The sequence below is a fragment of the Argiope bruennichi genome, chromosome 1 (assembly GCF_947563725.1).
Source record: "Argiope bruennichi chromosome 1, qqArgBrue1.1, whole genome shotgun sequence".
Taxonomy (NCBI): domain Eukaryota; kingdom Metazoa; phylum Arthropoda; class Arachnida; order Araneae; family Araneidae; genus Argiope; species Argiope bruennichi.
The window spans coordinates 27,647,362-27,668,208 of NC_079151.1; the positions used below are offsets into that span (position 1 = coordinate 27,647,362).

General features: G+C 26.9%; 1 protein-coding gene across 1 annotated transcript in view; it reads right to left on the reverse strand.

Moving 5' to 3' along the window:
- Nucleotides 1–20,847, reverse strand: part of LOC129969643 (nucleoporin NDC1-like) — a 36,174-nt gene that overhangs the window by 14,164 nt on the left and 1,163 nt on the right. The window contains exons 3-8 of the mRNA XM_056084298.1: nucleotides 15,589–15,690; nucleotides 13,923–14,091; nucleotides 13,198–13,321; nucleotides 6,600–6,708; nucleotides 2,960–3,005; nucleotides 2,680–2,815 (exon numbers count right to left, since the gene is read on the reverse strand). Coding sequence (XP_055940273.1) covers nucleotides 2,680–2,815; nucleotides 2,960–3,005; nucleotides 6,600–6,708; nucleotides 13,198–13,321; nucleotides 13,923–14,091; nucleotides 15,589–15,690 — 686 coding nt within the window. The remainder of the gene's footprint in view (nucleotides 1–2,679; nucleotides 2,816–2,959; nucleotides 3,006–6,599; nucleotides 6,709–13,197; nucleotides 13,322–13,922; nucleotides 14,092–15,588; nucleotides 15,691–20,847) is intronic.

Below are 20,847 nucleotides of genomic sequence, written 5' to 3' on the forward strand. Positions count from 1 at the left end.
AAGAAACTTATTCTCAAGATTAAGATCTCAATAATAAAATAAGTTTAATAAAGAAAATAAATAATGCTACATAATATCAAAATTTAGATTTTAAAAATTCACTGTGCATAATTTCAGAATGGATTTAATTTAATTCTAAATTAATCAAACTAGTATTGTTCAAATGAATATAAAACTACATAATAATGAAATGCTATAATTTTCTAACACGAAAAATAAACATTGCATGTAAATAATAGATTAGTAGAAAAAGTAAAGTTCTTCAATAAATATGGATTTAAACAAGATGCGGTTATTAAACATAAAACTTTTTGGATATGTCTTCAAATGTTTTATTTATTATTATTATTTTAAGTATTTTTCACAAATATAAAATACTCTGTTAAAAAGCACTTTTTTTTCTAATTTCAGTAATTCCACTAATAATCAGAAAGCTTGTAGTCACTATTCCAACATTGGTACTTTTTTCTCAACTTTAGGTTTCTAGGATCATCAAGCTATCTCAAAAATAAGTGTAGAATGATTTTGCTTCTTCAATTAAGCTTTTTTTGCAATAGTTTTCATAAATTGTTTAGTAAAAGTGAAAAGATTTTTATATAAGAAAGGCACCAGTTGTTCAGATATTTGAATTTTTTATGTCTGAAATTGCTGAAGAATATTAGCAATATAAGAGAAGCTAATTTTTGTCAAATCAATTTAACCTAACAAGCATTTATAATATTATCACTTGTGGCTGATTAAGTCTTTTTTTTTTTCTTGAAATCTATGTATTTCTTTAAAGTATATTGTATAACATAAATACAGATAGTAAAATTTTATGCATTTATGTTATCAAAAATTTATCGAGCACTTTCACAAACACTGATATTTTCTACTAGAGGGGAAAACAAAATGTCAGTGAAAATTCATAAAAACCAATAAATTCCAGGAATTTGGAATGACTTGTTGAACTATCTTTAAATATTCTATACATTGTTCTTAGAATAACATCTACTTTCCATTCAGTAAATTTATGTTCTTTCTGAAATGCTTGATGGATTATGTATAGTTCACAAATACCTAGATCTAAAATTTTACAGTAATTTTTGTATGGAAGTTCTTTTTTTTTTTTTTTTGATATGTTTTATAAATTTAAAATTTACATTTTGTCCGTCCATACTAATTTGTAAAACTAACTGTATGGCCAAACTTGATACAACTTATTTAAAATTCTCAAACAATTCTTGAGCAGTGGTATGACCTAAAAATATTGAATTCCAATATCTTGTAGAGACCCTATTGGTTGAGTCACACCAATATCTTACAATAAGATCCATTTGGTATTTTTATTAAATGCAGTTCAATGCTTCATCAAAGCATATTACAAATTTTTATTATTTAAAGATTTTTAAAGAGATTGTTAAAACATATGAGGTGATCCATATCAAATAATGTATGCTATTTCATATAACCTATAGTATACTTTTTGGCTATTTAATTATCATGAATACTAAAATATCATATATATCACTAAATATATCCAATTATGATTGAATGCATTAAAGGATAAAATCCACTGATGCAAGTTTTAATGCCCATAATTCAGTTTTAAATAATTGTTTTTGAATTAAAAAGTTCAAAAGTGGATTAATTTTTGGACATCAAATTCCATGTTACCTCTTTTTCTATATCCCTTTTAGATACAAAATCCAATATCAATTAGGACTTTTTTGAACTGGCGTACAATCTTAAATGTTTTCCTCTTTTGCCATGACTAGAAAGTGCTTGCTTTATCATATTAATTAAGCTTATTATCTTCCCGTAAAGCAGGATACAGCAAATAACAATTTTGCGGAATTTATCTAACCTAGTTAGCAAAGTCAGGATTGATATTTTTATGCATTCAATCTGTATAAAAACAAGTTTTGAGCAGCTTATTGTTAAAAAAAAAAAGTCTTATCTATTCTTATTAAGCTCCAATTTCGCAAATAAGAAAGAAACCATTTATTAAAATCACACGTGACTAAATACTATAGCAATGCTTTTTTTATATTAAAAATTTGTTCATTGCTATAAGTTTTGCTCATAATACTGAATTATAAGACAGATTTTAGAAAAAATTTATGATAATTAACTATTTAATTTGTGACTAATAAAAGAAAATATTTTTATCCCATGCAGTGTTGGATATATCAGCAAATAATGCATAAAATACACAATTTTGTTTATTTTTATAAAGATGCTCAGAATTTAAATAACTACTGTAGCAACAATTAATATGCAATATGAGTAATTGCATTTTACTCATTACTACTGATGGTTTGTTTTTTAAAAAAATTATTGTAATCATGCTCAGTTAATAAAAATATTAATATTGTTTCTATAAATTTATATTTAATATATTGCATAAATTTTTATATCAGTTAAGGCATGCAAATGAAAAAATAAACTCAAGAGTGAAAAAAGGATTTACGAGATTACTAAGAAATCTCATAAATTCAATACAGCAGAAGTTTAAATTTATGCTTCCTTTCCCCCTTTTCTTTCTTCTAACTCTTAGAAGAAATTTATCAAGGCAAGCAAGTAGTTATATGGAACATTTTTAACAGCATTAAATGATATTTTTATTAAGATTTTAATACAATTTGTAAACATTTTAAAAAGATAAACAGAAATTCTTTTTCTTTTGTGTAAACTTACCTCAGCAATGAATATATTGAATATAATAAGATAAAGACTCCAATTAAAGAAAATAACCACTCCAGTTATAAATGTTACAAGGAAAAGCTTCAAATTTATCAAGCTATGTAAAAGGGTGAAATAACTTTCACTTTCACTAAAAAAGAAAATACATTATTACTGTACATAAAAACATTATATAAGATGCTGCAAAATTTTATGAAGTATTAAAAATTTAGAGTAATTTTTTTAAACTAATGTTTTAATATAAAAAGCAAAGTTTCAAAATGTCAACATTTACCTTGATTTTACTCTGAATGAAATTAGCTGATTTTCAAATAATAATCCTGTAAAATGAAATATATCATAAAATTCAGAGAATAGAGTATTATAAAAATTTCATGAGTTTCCACAAAAATCCTAAACAAGATTTAGTTTTCAAATAAGTTAGCTTATTTTATGGTGAATTTAAAGTCCATTTAAACAAAAAGAAATTACATATCATTGCACCAAAATATTGACTTAAATACAATTTATTAAAATATAGACTTTATACATTAAACACAAACATACAAATTTTATATTTTTGTTCATTACAGTTGCAACTGGCTAAGAAGTGATATTATTTTGTTGTACTAATACTTTATAAGCCTGCAAAACTTTTTTTGGTAAATTTATACATAGATGCACGATTCTGGGGGGGGGGATAGCTTGCATATCATTGCCTATTAACTTGCATCAAAGATAATCTACTATATACAAGAGCTAATGATACATAATTTGCTAATGGAAAAAATAGGTGTCAATGTATTTTTCTTTTTTAAAAAAAAAAGGGGGGGGGCTTTTGTATGTGTGTGTGTAGACATTTTGAGTTTCAATAAACTATATGAATTTCAGAAAAAATAAAAGAAAAAATTTTTAATATATTTTTACTTAATGTATAACTTTACTTTATAATAAAGATGAATATGTGTTAGTGTAAGTTAGCACTCTGTAGATTAAACCATTTGACCAAGAGTTATCAAACTTGGAAGATATATACTTCGGAGGGAATGCAAATTTCAGAGTAATACTTATGAAGTTTTAATTAGAATTTTATTCAATTAGAAATTAAATAGAATTTTGGTGTTTTTCCACAACTGAAAATATTATGGCACAAAAAATATTTAAATGATTACCCGATCTTAAAATTCAAATCATCTTTTCAATGATAATTTTTTAACATCAATGTTTTTAAAAAATATTTTAAGCATATTTTCTAACAATTACTTTAACACACACACACATATAAAAATTAACCTACATAAATTTGTTAGATGAGCATGAGGAAAATAATCTCTTATGAATGAGTTGCCATCATACTGATAAAAGTTCAAATTAAAATATCAAGAACCCCAAAGGTCTTACTGCAAGCTGAAACTAGAAAACTTCCAATTTGTCTCAAGAAATGAAATAAATATGATATATGATATTTTCTAGAAAAATAAGTGCAAGAAAAAGATATCTAGTGACCTTTCAAAATGTCTATATTATTAATTCAATAGTATTTAAGACAAACATGATTATATATTTGGCATTTCTGATTTGATTAGAAATCAAGCTCCAACATATAATTTCTAAAGTTATTATTAAGAGTATATATGAATATAAATGATGAGGAAAATGAATTAAATGAAGCAAATAATATTATTTTATGTAATTTTAGTCAACAAATGTTGTGATGAATTGCAAATTTTAGATTCATAAGAGTCGTTGCAGCAAAATATTCTTCAGACACATAGTCCACTCTATTCAATTAAAACTGAATGAATTATGAAAATTTGAATATTATTGTCTTATAAAACATACACAATTTCTAATCACTCCTTTTTTATGATTTGCCAATCAGTACTCAAAAGCTAATCCTTAAATTAAATCTAAAATTATGAAACTATTGACTGTTCTAGAATACAGGTATTCAACATTTCATACTTAATCAGATTTGGTCACAGAAATGTTGGAAGAAAGTTTACTTAAAAACTGGAGTGTCCGGAATATTTCACTGAATGGCTCCGTCTGACTAAAGGATTGTATAAAATTTAGACATAATTTTTTCAGAAGTACATTTATTGACTGTAACAAAATATTATTTGTCATTGAAATGCTTTTGAAGGGAAAACTGATAACTGAATTTTATGGTGAGTTAGTGATATTTTTATTGCATAATTCTTTGAGATATTAAATAAATTATAAAAAAATATTCTTTACTGCACATAAAACTTTAATGCTAACTGCTTTTTCTTCAAATCTGTTTTCTATACTCATATTTTTGATACCAGCAAAAAAAAAAAAAAAAATGTATTAATGGAAGTTAATCACTATAAACTTTAAATCTGTTTCTATATAAAGTTCAAACTTTATGGGAACTGATAGAAAATTAGAAGGATAATAGTATAATGAATAGAAGGGCATAAGGCTTCTTTAATAATATAAGTTATGCAATTATTAAAATTTCAAGCATAAAAATATACTAAAAAAATCTATTAAAAGATCAAATTACATAAAATATTTAATTGAAGTTTTAGGGAGCATTACTCTTGGCGAATTAATAAAAAGGTAATTCAAAGTCAGCTAATAATGAATATACACTGCGCTACTGCAAATATTATGTATTTAAAATTTTTTAAAATTATTTTTTAAATAAAACATTCATAATACAAATATGATTAAAAGTCTTTACAAAGATTTATCTATTAAATGCAACTGTCAGAAATTTAAATAATTTTATAAATAAAAGTATTTTTTTAAGTGGTTATTTTCTTTCTTGCGCTCTTTTTCATTTTCCTCGCTTTCATTGCTTTGTACTTGCCCATACACATAAATGTATGATCTGAAAAAATGCAAATAAATGAAATTTGGATGTAATATGACTACATAAACTACAACTATAGTTTTTTGTTGAATTTCGGTTTAGGTTTTTGGACGTCCAAAGTGCATATTTAGTTTTCTGGTATGCGTTATTATCCACATCTCAACAATAAATAGAAAAAAAGATTACAATGTAATAGGCTATTTTATAACTATTTAACAAATAGCATTCGATTAATGACACACATATAGCAACTTTCATGCATCGGACTTTGAAAATAAAATCTAAGATTTCATCTAAATAATAAGATAATCTTATATGGGGTTCATAATTTTATACAAAGGGCAGTCGAGGATAACTTCCTTATTACAAATTATGTAAAAAAGTTTTGTTGTAACCAATTCCACTGTTTTTTTTTATTATTATTATTTCATTAAATTAATATAAATTTGTATTTTGAAAAGCATATTGTTTGCAGTTGTAACCCTTTTTTAATTGCTATATTAAGAAATTAAATAAAAATATCCTGAAAGTTATAAATGTCGCACTGAAAAATATGACAGTAATTTGCATATTAAAATAACAAAATAAAGAGTTTGTTATTTTATTTATAATCCTATTTTGCTTTCTAAAAACATTGGGAACAAAGTAATTTATAACCCACATATAAATCATATCACACAATAGATACAATAAAAAATCATATTTTTCATATTTTATTTTATATAAATCTTATGTTGAACAGATACTAAAATATTACGGTGTAGAAATAATTTTCCAATAAAAATTTTTTTTTTAATGCTGGTATATATTGTCATTTATTATTATTTAATATTCAAAATGAACTCTGGCTTCAAATACTTTTTAGTTTTTTTACTCTACAAATTGAAGTAGAAGATATGAATTGCATTAAAAATTAATTATAAAATAGATATTTAAAATTATTCATAAACAAGACTTCTTTATTCAAAATCCATTTTATGAAGCCTCCCATAACTTTTAATAGTTTAGCATTGAAAAATATTTTCCAGTAATTTTTATTGCTAGAAAAATACTTACTAGCTAAAAAATTTATGGCGATATGAAAACTTACCTAAAAATACAGATAAAATATAAAACCAGTGGAGGCCTTTCAATACACAAATAACAGAGTCTTTGAAAAGATCAAATGCCTGTTGTTTAATTTGAAGCATTTTGCTTTCCTAAAACAAAACAAAAACTTATTTTGGAAATAAATATTAAATTACAATCAGGGCTGTTTTAATAAAGAATAACATTTAAAATATATTATCATTTTTTTACACTATTTCTTCAATATACTGCAAAAATAATAAAAGCATTCCCATAAAATCTCTGTTTGCAACTCCCTCCTATAAGTCTATTTATTCAGTTTCCCTCTTCAGTGTATGCAAAGCAAAGCAATACATGATAGAACTGGTTTCTCCATTTCATTACAATAAACCTAATTCTTTATCAATTCAATATTCTCCAATTTCTTTCTATTTGCCATTACATTTAAAAAATATCAAATAAGAAATATTTTTTGTCACTAATTAGTTCATTTAAAGTGATGAAATGCCATACTGTATTCCCAGAATACTTCAATATCATGTCAATTAAGTAATACTGTCTATCAGTTCATCTTTTGGGAATAAAAGCTTTTCAGTAATGACTATTTAATAACAAATAATGTATTTAATTTGCTTAACAATGAATGAATACATGAATACTAAAAAAAAAAAAAAAAAAAAAAAAAAAACTACAAATGGAATAAAGAAATGTACTGACAATTTCAAAGATTTCTATATGAATAAAAACAGATACATTTATTTATATTTCTTAAATTATGAAAAATGAGCAAAATAAAGTTGCAAATATGCAAGAAATGTTTATATTTTACTAGTATCTCAATTAAATCAAATTAACTAATAAAAACTGGATATTTTGTATTTTGAAGAAACAGTCAATAAAATAGCCCACGATAGCTCAGTTTTTATAAAACTCAATCACATAAATGAAACACAAACTCATGGACTGCATCTCCATTGCTTTTATTCTCAACACACACTCTCTCTGTGGTATTCACACACGCACTCAAAAGTTATATCATTTCACCACTTGGTGGCACTACAAAATTAGCAAGTGGAGCGTTCTGCTGACTTATTGGCGCCAACATTCCACCCCCTTGAAATATCATTTCAAAATCTCAACATTACAGAAATAAAAATGTAACATATTACTTAATTGGACAATGCAAATTTCAACAATTATTTTGTACAAAATACAAAAAATGTTACACTTTTGAAATAAAATTGAACATTGTATCCAAATCATTTCTGAAAAGAAAATACATGCAATATTTCAATATGTACAATGAACAACTTAAATATACATTATATCATTTTAAATACTAAATACAATAATTACACTAGATATACATTGATTTTATTCACATGGTAATAAACAAATATTTGAAAGTAATATAGAAAAGTCCACAAAAGTCTATCCCAACATGAGTAAAAGGATAACTAGGTTTAACTCTATTGGTTGGGAGATTTCCCATAATTTTGGTTAGAGTTCTAGTTTTATTTTAAGCACAAACGACACACTCGTGAATAATTTTTCTGGCTGTATTTCTGCCAGATAATGGCCAATATTCCCGTCTTACCAAATACAACAATATTTGTGCACCAACATGAAAATATTTAAGATGAAAATATTGCATAACTAACAAAGTGAATTCGTGATTCTTTGGAAGTAATATGGGAAACTTTTTATCATATGACAAATCAGAATTACTTAATCTTCCTCCAACACGTAAGACACCGTTTGGGTCTAGAAATGGGTTCAAGCAACTTACCTGACTCTTATCAACATTTTCACCTTCTTCGAGAGCTTTCATTTCACAATTAAAGGCATTTACCTGAACAAGTTTGACTAAAGTTAACTTGGCCAACTGCAGTTCCTTTGTGGTTAAAGGACCTGACATTTTGGACGAGTTTCTCAAATTATTAATAAATCTGAAAATAAAGGCTAAGATTTTAATTATTTTATAAAACTTATTTGACACACCAAGTATGTTATCTAAAAATGATGAGTCTACAGCTGAAACTAAACAGCAATTAGTCGGATTTTTGAGTTCTGCTAAATAAAGTTTCTCAGAAGAAACGTCCATGTTCTGTACAGAACTGTCTGATGGATCGTGGATGTCGTCGCAATCACCAGGAAAGTTCACAACCAGTTACTGGAGAAAGGTTGGACCAAACCACCATAAGTCACTTAGTTGCATCCTTGTTGGATCAAGTCCCCTTGAAATGACGTCAGCGGGATTTTGTTCAGAAGGAACATGATGCCACTGATTCATTTCTGTTGATTCTTGAATAATAGCCACTCTGTTTGCAACAAATATTTTTAAATTTTGTGATTCTTTTCTCATCCATGAAAGCATGATTCAAATAATATAATACTAACGTAATATCCATTTGTAATGCATTTTTTATCTTTTGCATCAATTTGGTGAGTAGAACGGCACTGCATAACTCTAAACGAGGTATAGTTACCTGCTTGATTGGTGATACACAAGATTTACTTTCGATTAGCTTCACTTTCACTTCACCCGCTGAATTGACTGTTCTGGCGTAGATTGCAGCACCATAGGCCTTTTCAGACGAGTCACAGAATCCATGAAGCTCATTCACTTCCGCGTTTGGAATAACAATACATCTTTCTATGTTAATGTCATTTAAGTTTGTTAAAGATGTCACAAACTTTTGCCATTCACCAGCTTCATTCGCAGGAAGCATTTCACCCCAATCAATCTTGAGCAACCACAATTGTTGCATGAATATTTTTGCCTTCGTGATCACTGGCCCAAGTGGATCAAAAAGTCTGGCGATAATGGATAAGATCAACCTTTTGGTAGGATGGGCATTATATTGTAAATCTACTTTAAAGGTAAAGCAGTCAGTTTTAGCCTTCCAGGTAATCCCTAAAGTCTTAATTCCATCCGTAGATGAGAACTCATACTCTTTCTCCGCATCAGGAATAAGCTTAGAAGTATTTCCACAGCACTTGTGTAATGACATCTGGGCAGTTTTTAAAATGCCAACAAGTTGATGTTGCAAAGTTTTTGCCTCTTCCAATGTACTTGATCCACTTAAAACGTCGTCCATATAAAAGTCATGACACAAGACTGATGCAGCACTTGGAAAGTTTTTTTCCCTCATCAATGGAAATATGTTTAAGTGTTTTCATGGCTAGATATGGAGCACGAATTGTTCCGTAGGTAACCGTATTTAGCTGATATGTTTTAACAGGCTCATTAGCTCCCTCTTTCCATAAAATTCTTTGGAGATTTCTTTGACTCTCATCTATATTAATCATACAGTACATTTGACAAATATCTGCAATAAATGCAAATATATGCTTTCTGAATGTAATTAGCAATATACATAGATCACCTTGAATCACTCCGCCGTTATACTGAATTGAGTTCAGTGATTTTCCACTACTAGTCAAGGTGGATGCATTAAACACAGTACGTAGTTTAGTTGTCATTTTTTGAGGCCTATAGATGCCATGATGAGGCATATAATATGTCACTTCAGGTTCAACACTTTCATCTTGTATTTTGCTCATATGGCCTAACTTCTCATACTCTTTCAGAAAGTCAGAATACAGTTTCAGATATTTTTGGTCTCTAGACAGACGAGTCCACATTGATTCGAGTCGTTTTAGAGTAATATCCTTTGAATTCCCTAGACATGACCAATGCTCTTTAAATGGCATCGCCACAGTATATTTTTCTGTCTCATCTCTTCTATATGTTCGCACATAATGCTCCTCACAAATAGCATTCTCTTTACTTATAGGTAATTCATTACCTATTTCCTCAATCTTCCAAAATTTTCTTAAGTTTGAATTTAATTCTTCTGCTCCACATATTAAACCGCAATAGTTAGAATTTAATTTAACTGAACTCGAAATGCTACCTCCTACAATATACCCAAATACAGAATCCTGTAACGTCAAATTCTCATTTTTAGCATTTAATTTTTCCGGCTTTATTATTTCATAAAAGTATTCGGCGCCAATTAAAATATCTATTTTGCTCGGAATATTAAAATTAGGATCTGCAAGGTCAATTGATTCTGGAATATGTACAGGCATATCTATCATCTTATTTGGTATTAAATCTGTTATTTTTGATACCACTAACATCGAAATATTTCTTTCGAAACTTTTATATTTATTAGCCACAGTTGCTGTAACTCTGCGATTAACTACAAGCGAGGCATTATTAATAGAGGAAATTGATTGATTTATTTTTTCACTTTGGAGTTCTAGCCTCTGCATTCAATTCTGACTCATGAGGCAGCACTGTGAACCGTTATCCAAAAGGCACCTTACTTCCTGCCATTGCGAACATCTATCTTTTATTAAACATCTTACAGTAAACAAAACTAAAACTACATTTTGATTTACGATTGGATTTGTTGCAACGAAAGACGGATTCCACTCACAGGGGGAAATCGAACCTTGATTCGAATTTTTCCCCTCCAATTGTGAATTATTTATGACTTCAGCGGTTCTTACATTCGAAGACGAAACATTTTTTGCTTCTTTTGTATTAATTTATTGTGAGCCTTGCCACAGAAATAATTTCTATACAAACACTTTTTAACACTGCAATTACGCGATAAACATTTGAAGCAGGCGTTTTTATTTTTCACTACCTCTACGCGTTCAAGAATCGAAAATCTCTTAAATTGAGGACAAGCATACAAAGGATGATTCTCGTCGCTCTTTAGACATAAATCGCAATTTTTATTTTTCATTTCATTGAAAAATACCTTTGTTGCTGGTTTAAATTTATTGCTATAATTTTGCCCTCTTCTTGTCTCATTAATGGTTTTGCCTTTGGAAGCAAAATACAGATCGCATTCTTTTCCTAACTCGAGAGGTGTAAACCACTTTTGATTTTGTCTAATATTAATATGAGTTGCTGCTTCTTTGTCCAGCGTTTGGAATAATTTATCCGAAACTATCAATTGTTTTAGGGTCTCTAAATTTATAACACCCCTTAATTTTAAATAATATTCAAAACTCGTCATTAAACGTGACACGATTTGCACATGAGTTTCGTTATCTCTAGAAACATTTCTAAAATTCTCTAAAACCGCTTGCGCTGTTGGCTCGAATTCTCTTAGCACAATTGATTTAATTTCTTCATAATTATTTAAATCTTTCTCAGCAATATAAGTTAAGATATTAGAATCTCTTTCTCCTAATAAATTTAATAAAATCTCTGCTTTAAACTTCTCAGGAACCTTTTTAGTATTAAGTGCTCTCTCTAACGAAGTAAAAAAGAAACCCCAATCCTGAGCTTTGCTTGGTGGTTTAATACACAATATTCTCACAGACTTTAAAAAGCTATCCAGAGACTCTTCTGGTTCGGTTTTACACTCTACTTTAACGGAAGTCTGAGTACTACTTTGCGCTAATTGTAATTCTATTTTAGTTCTCTCTAATCTAAGACGCTCTAGTTCTATTTCCCTATCCTGATCAGATTTTTGATTTCTATTCCCTATTACTCGATCTACAGCATCTTTAACAACTTCGTTGTCATTTTTGAACACATCACTATCCTCAATTAAACGTTTTATTTCACTCTTTTTCATGCCTTTCACAACAACCAAACCTATTTCCTCGGCAACGAGTTTTAATTCACCTTTCTTTAATTTTGCTAAACCCGCCATTTTAAATATATAATTCAAGAGAACAATATTATCACAATTTTATTCTAAACTCATTAAAACAAAATTAACTTCGTCTCGGGAAATTAATTACAACTCATCAAAAACAAAACTAACTTCATCTCGGGAAATCAATTATAACTCAACAAAAAAAAAAAAATTAACATCTCCGCGCAAGTATGGGCAATAACTCAAAGGATAATATTGCCCATACCTCTTTGCTGGGACTGCTGTCACTAGAGACCAGTTATCCACAAGAGTTCTCATTCTTGGTATTTTCGCACCAAGTTTGTCATCATCGACGATATCTCCACTAATAAATCACACATTTCAAATAATGAATCACTACACAATAGATGCATAGTCGTCTCCGGCGAACTGGACCATGTTTTGGCCCACAATAGCTCAGTTTTTATAAAACTCAATCACATAAATGAAACACAAACTCTTGGACTTATCTCCATTGCTTTTATTCTCAACACACACTCAAAAGTTATATCATTTCACCACTTGGTGGCGCTACAAAATTAGTAGGTGGAGCATTCTGCTGACTTATTGGCACCAATAATATATTTCAATTTTTCATAACAAACTTAAACTACTAAAAAAATTAATATTTCAATCTTCAAGATTTTTTTAAATCTCTAAACTAAATACATTAGGAATTCCTAATCTATTTGGAATAATTGTACTTTTAAATATATTTCTCAAATAATCCTAAAAGTGTTGAGTGTATTTCACCAATAGAAATATTCTAATAGAAATGATAGTGATGCCATTTTAAATTATTCATTTAAAGTTATAATTTAAATATTTAACTGGCAAAAAATATTTGCAAATCCTCAATGTCATTTTCATTGTTTTTATTACATGTTAACAAATTTCTTGATTCATAAAAAGTTTAAAAAGCAACTGGAAAAGTCATAAAATAAATACCTGATTCACGTGAAACTTCACTATATATAGAAAACAAATGAAGTACTTCAAATTAAACATGATTGCAGTGTAACAGCCATGTTGTACAACAAACATATGTTCAAAATCATTCTCCAAAATCAGACTAAGGAAAGAAAGATAAATATATATGATATAAAATTCAGTTACAACAGAATTAAATTAGTTTTAAAAATAAATAAATACTAATAAGAAAAACACAGCAGAATAACTCTCTTTCTCTCTTTTACATTTTGAGTGAATATTAAAACTCACTGATGCATTCCAAGTACAAAGTCTATCAATTTTCAATCAATGGTTACTTTTTTTATTAAAAAATCTACAAATAGTGTATGAGAAAAAATAAATGCTGTTTTAAATGTTGCAGCAGAAATACAAAAAATTAAAAATATAAGGGGGAATGCCATAAACACTTTATTTCCAAGAAGGAGAAAATGCTAATGGTATCCAAAAACAAAAAAAAAGGTCAGAAAAATGAAATACATTTTATAAAAAATTCAGAAAAGCAAGAAAATGGGATGACAGCTAAAAATTAGAAATTCATAAATGCAAAATGCTTTTAAAATATGACATTTTTAAATTATATAATAAAACTTGGTTCTGAGAGGGAAAGACATTAAATACATTTCAAAAGCACAAAAATACTTTAATGATATTAAATTTAACAAAAATAAACACTCATATATGGAGGAAAAAAAATTACTCACAAGGATGAAAGAAATGACTGCTTTTCAGGATCAAAAACCTGAAACAGTTTAATGCAACAGTGGCTAGCTAAACCTCCTAAAAGCATTGTTATAATAAAATGTTGAACATGGCGAGGACTTAAAGCTCTGGATATCTTTTCAAGCCTTGTGGAGCAAATGTGTTTCTCCGCTGAAAAATTAATGTGTATGAGTAAAATCATCATCCCCAAAAAAATCTATATATTGTTAAATTTACTTTATGAATACAGTACACTGTATAATTAATTGCAAATCTAAATACCACAAGAAAATCAAGTTAAAAATTTAAAATGATGATACACAACAGTTAAATTAATTGTTGACTAATGAAAATTAAAATAAAAACATTACATAAAAATATTAGTTCAAATATGGTTACCATCTAATAAATTTTATGAAAATAATATTTTAAATAGACTAACTCATTTTAAAGTACATGCATATGAGTAATTTTAATCAGATTCTCTATTTAGAATTATCAACATTTTAAAATGTTGTTAAACCTGAAATCATTCAAATAAAACTACCAGATTCATTTTTTTAAATTTTATTAAGAGGCGAAAAAAGAAAATGAACTTTTTACATTTCAGATAAGCATTTCAATCTATGTAAATTTTTGATACAATTATTTTAATTTATCTCATGAAAGTATTTGATAATGAGAATTCAAATTCCCATTAAAAATCTTTATAATAAGAACTATCATTATGGAAAAGAGTATACAAAATTTCACTTTGCATTTCAACTTGCTTATAAAGATGAAAATAGTTTTAAATTATCTTATTTAACTCAAAGGTGAAACATCAAAATTTTATAGTAAATTCTATTCTATGGTATGCAGTGTTACAATTATTTTTTTACACCAAAAATAGTAATAAATATTGCAGAATAATACAAGAAACAGAAGTATAAGATTTGTATATATTGCTGAGACAAAACAGTTTGGAACAAATAATTTAAAAGAATCTCCCCCCCCCCCCTTGATTTCATGAGTTAGATGGTACACTAAAAATATTAAAGACAGCTTTAATCAAACCATACTGTAGAAGTGGAGCTTTAATATATCATATCAAAGAAAAAAAAGCTACCAGCACTGCAATTCATATTTCTCATTCCTGTTTGCCATTGTAGTACTGAATGTAATTTTATAAGAAAATATTTGGTGAGGATCCATCTTTTCCCCCCCCCTCTTCTGTTGCCTTTAACATCATTTATTTCAAAAATAAAATTGTTTAAAACCAGTTTGCTAATTATTTCTATTTATTTTTCAATTATACTATTTAACTGTTTTATTTTATCCTAAAATTTTAAATACACCATTATTCAAAAATAAAGTATCATAAAAGACTTTCTTAGTACACAGTATTATCCAATTTTATTGCTTCTATTGATGTTTAATTATCAAAAAAAAAAAATATTCCGGTATAACCAATAATTTAAAAGCAATTATTGGATAATTTAGTATTATGTCTACATTCAAAAATTCAAATTATTAATTTTTTTAGCATTTGAAAGTAACGAACAGCATCAAAACCTCTTAGTTCTGTCATGCGGAGATTGTTAACAAAATATTTCATATTGCGCAAAACATTATTTAGAAAAAATAATCTAAACATATTAACATTTTAAATAGAAAGTAAAGACCTACCACTATAAAAGCGTCTGTTTAAAACTCCGAAAGCAACAGTTGTCAGACATAATATACATCGATATACAAGGGATTTCCAGTGGATCAAATAAAGCAACCAATCTGAAATAATTTTTTTTGATTAAAAAAAAAGCAAAGTTAAAATTACTTTTATATATATACTTTTATATATATATATATATATATATATATATATATATATATATATATATATATATATATATATATATATATATATATATATATATATATATATATACACATAGAAGTAATTTTAATATAAACATCAAGAATATTCATGAAGTAATAAAGCACTTTAGAAAGCAACAACATATTTTTTTAGTGTTTTCAGACTTGTAATTTGATCTTAAACCAAATACATAAAAATATTAAGATCTAATTCAAAATTTCTCAAGCAAAAACCTTTAAAAATTAAAATTCAGTCACAAATAAGCATAAGTAACAAATAACAGTAACAACTGGCAATAGAAAATATCATTGTATTGATATTAAAAGAGCTCTATAATAAACCTAACAACCAAATATTTCCTCAATTAGCACTACCTAATTTATTAAACTAAAGGAAAGAAATTCATTATTTTTTTAGATGGGGAAAGTATATATTTGAGGATTTCTAAGATATAAAGTGTGTAAGTCGTAGATAATGTACACACTAATTGTAGATATTATTGTTAAAGATACCTAGGATATCTCACACATCACAATGAAGGAGTTAAAGCTATTTACTTGAATTATTTTATTCTAATATACTTATACACATTGGAGAGGGGGGGGGGGATGAATGAACATTCCTTACTTATCATCTCCTCTCCTTTCTTTTAATGCTGATATCATTTAGCTTTAACATGGAAGTTCACAAAACATACAAGCTATATTTTTTTTATACACAATCAAAACATTAAAATTAGAAAAATTTCTCATTCAATGTTTTCCCAGGATCAGCATTATCTAATTTATTAAATAAAGGAATGAAATTCATTTTTTTAGATGGGGAAAGTACATATTTGGAGAGTTCTAAGATATAAAGTTTGTAAGCTGTAAATTATGTAATAGTGACTATAAATATCATTGTTAAAGATACCTAGGATATTTCACATATCACAATGATGGATTTAAAACTATTTGCTTGAATTTTAAAAATCGCCACCCTTGTAGAATATGAGCTGTTAATTTTTTAAATATTAATTCCGCTACAAAGTAACACTCTAATAATCATTATTAACCATCATGTTGTTTAAAAGAAAAGCATGAATTTTATGCAAATAAAATAATTTTATATATAATTTCACACATATACAGTTTAAACATTCAGGATATTCTTAGCATGTTTTAGAATTAGAAAAATGTTATGAGAAACATTTTTCATTTTATGTAACATTCATTCCATTTTATGCATTATTTATTTATTTATTTAAAAAAAGTCAAGTACTGAATAAAAATCACAGTGAAGATTTGCAAAATATATCTATTGGAAAATGTGATAGTAAACAAATATGTATTTATGATAATGTTCATTGTGAAAAGATTTGTTTTTGCACTCATTTTGCAATGGAATGTAAATACTAAATGAACATGTAACACATTATTCAAATTGTTGAGAAATACTGTAAACTACTTTCTTTGATAAAAATAATTTATTGATTTGCTTGTATGATATTGCATAAGATAAAAGGACAGAGAGTAGTGAAGGAGAAAAATTGACAGTGATTATTCTACACAGTGGTGGCTTGTCCATTAGAACTGCTTAGCAGAATTGTAGTATCCTCTGAAAGTAATTAAAAATCTACCATTTATGTTTTTAAACCTGTTAGGTTATTTTTACACACTGAAATTTCAATCTGCACCAAAAATGGCAAAAAAAAATTATAAAAACCAATTTAAAAAAAAAAAAAAAAAAAAACGAGAAAATGAACCAATGGATAAATGCTAAAGAAGTTGAGGTTGCCCAGAAGCTACCTCCAGAAAACTGAAGCAATGAAATTCTCTCATTATGTAATAGCGAAAGACAAAAAACGATGATTTCTCTCAATGAGCTTAACACCATCTAAGTATTCCAAGTGAAAATTAGGCTGGGTTCATAATCAATAGTTTGAATCTCTCCCCATTTCTTCCTTTGCAAAGCAAAGCTTTTGATTTGTTTTCTTACACTTTTTCTTATTAGTATCCCTCTACCCAGTTTTTGCTTTCATATCACCTTAATGGATTGATCTGTGTTAATGCACATTATCTTTCTTCTATTACAAGTCACTCATAAAAAAAAGGCATGACAATTTTCTAAAATATAAAAATTTATAAAGAGGGAAAGCTATCTTTAGAGGAATGTAGTTCAACTGTATACTAATTTGCAATATTGCTAATCTCAGAACTGACAAATTGCTACTGATTCTACATTCTTTTCAATGTGATATCCAAATTGGATATTATATAATAAAAACTAAAACAGATAAATGAATTCTAAATAGATAATTTTAGTATATGTGTGGTAGAAGTATCGTATTATACCTTTGAAAAAATGGATATGAAGGATATTTTGATTTTAGGGTTGAGTTTAAATTTTGAAAGGAAACCATCACCACTAAAAAAGTTATATATGTGAAAATACAAAAAAATTTTTAAGAAAATGAATAAAAGGCGACTGACTTTTAGCATTTTGTTGCATATACAATTTTGGAAAAAGCAAATTGAAAAATTCAGGTTGAGATATTAAACAGAAAAAAAAAATCAGTGAAAACAGTTTATATCCAACTAGTCTTTACAAAGTGGCAACCTAAAATATGCAAGTCAACAGGTAGAAATGTATCAAATATTTATCATAATAAGAATGAGTAGTAACACTGGTCAAATTTAACAACAAGAATTTTTTTAAAATTTTTATTTATTTAAAAAATAGCACATTTTATAAACACATTTTTAACTGAACTCAAAATATGATTAATAAACAAGTCTTTATTAAATAACAAAGACATTTGAATACAATACAAATAAAATAAATCATATCTAGATGTAAGTAAAATAATTGAAATCAATACTTTACTAGTTTCTAATCAAGAATCTTTTTATTCAAATAAGAATGAAAACAGATTTAGCAACAGATTAGAAACATTTAAATCAAATTTGAAAGATGCTTAATTGATATAAATATGTATTCCAGTTATTATCTACAGAGATTCGGTATAATTTAAATTTTACCTTTCTCAGTTTCAGAAAATACGAGAAAGGCAAATTTGAAACCATTTCATGTAAAACATCCGATTTACATGTCTTATACTTCTTGTCATTCATAATAAGAGAATATATGTTTCTATTAAGTAATGATATTTATAATAATAATAAAATTAATATAATGATAGATTATGTTGAAGCCTTGAAAAGGCATTTTTAATAACATATATTCTGAAATAATGAAAATCTTTAATGAAATAATCAAAATTATACACTAAATATTTGTTTTGTTAGTTTGAAATTTTCATAGAATTTAGTAAAAAGTTTCCAGGGTAATTTTACACTCAAAATTCGAAAATCTCCTTTGTCAGCAACTGCAAATCCCCTTAAAAGACAATCCTGAACATATAGGAATTTTTATTCTATGAAACTATGCAAAAATCTTCGCATTACAAATGCATGTATATATTTTCATAATTTTATTAAAAAGTTATCTATACTATATTTACCTTTGCATATCATAAAAAAATGACATTTTTTTATTGTCATGAAATAAAGTTTTCATCTTCAACACATAAGTTATTTTATATTACATCTTCAAGGGAAAAAAAATAATGCCCGTGAAACACAGACAAAAAATATGTGTTTGAAAAAAATCCTTATTTTCATAAACAGTGCTCTCAAACTCTCTTGATAAAGTGAAAATTTATGCGATTTTTGCATAAACATATCTTTAGATGTTCTTTTTCATTTTTATTATATCATAAAATACTAATGAAAATTTAACAATAAGAAATTCTTCAGTTGAATATTGAAATAAATGAAGCTATGCAATAACAGTTTATTTTGAGGGAAAATGTAAAATTTTCAGTCGAAAAATTTAGAACCACCTATGAAAATATTCTTTTAACCCCAAGAGAAGTATTAGATCTTCAAAAATATGAAAATGGAATCAGAAGATATAATTTGAAACAACATCTTACTAATATAAAAGAAAAGTTTGGTTGTCACTCATCAATAAAAAGTAAATAACTTCTCTCTACAGAAATAACTGAGCCTTCTGCAGATGGAAATGGAGACCAGATAGGAAAGAAAAAAATTCTCTTTTTTCCTATGCCTTTAGTATGTAATATGATATTTCGTAACGAATTCCATTGTCAGGCATAGAATTTTAAAGAAACAATATTCAGAATAATTAGTTACTTAGAAGCATTAAAAATAAGCATTTGTTGCACAATCTGTTACATGTTACAACTATTCCAAATATGGCAGTGTAGCAGTTGCATTACTCTGTCTTCTCCTTTGGATAATAAATGGTGATGCCTGATTAGGTACACATGCATTAGTGCATTGTGATTGTAATTATAATGAGATATGTTGTTCTATTAAGCCATGTGCGTTAATTTATGTTCGTTGTCTTTCATGTTTGTTTACGTGAATTGTAATCATTAAAGAGATGTTCCCAAAAATATATGTCCTCTTGTTTCCATTACACATCCTAATGATCTTCATTCTACCACAGCAGTTGTTTTAAATTATAAATGTAGCAGTTATATTAAATTCCTCCCTATAGTTTACTAATCCTCATTTGCACATTAACTCCTATTAGCATAAAATTATATATGATTTCTTCATAATATTTTTCAATATCCTGAATATTTCACAATATTGTGAAGATACTGCAGCAATAAAGTAGAACATTTTGCACTTATAGTCATCTCTTTCAAAAATTGATCAAACATTCATTTCATTTTCTGATGCTAACTGCATTTAATGTAAGAATCAATCAGTTATGCTCTTTTCAAATGTTTCTTTGATATTTGAAAAAATATTCATGGAAATCATATTAATCTGAAGAAGGAAAATAAAACAATAGTATTTCATTTTTTTTTTTTTTTCCTTCTAATAATGGCTAGAAAAGACTAGAATTTAACATTTGAAGTATATCAGAGATTATTTATAATTTTTTATTATTTCTGATTTTACATCTTTTTAACCTTTCTCTTCTACTTTATATCTCCTTTTACATCTATTTCAAAAAATGAAAAGAAAATATATGCTTTGAACCTGTAAAAT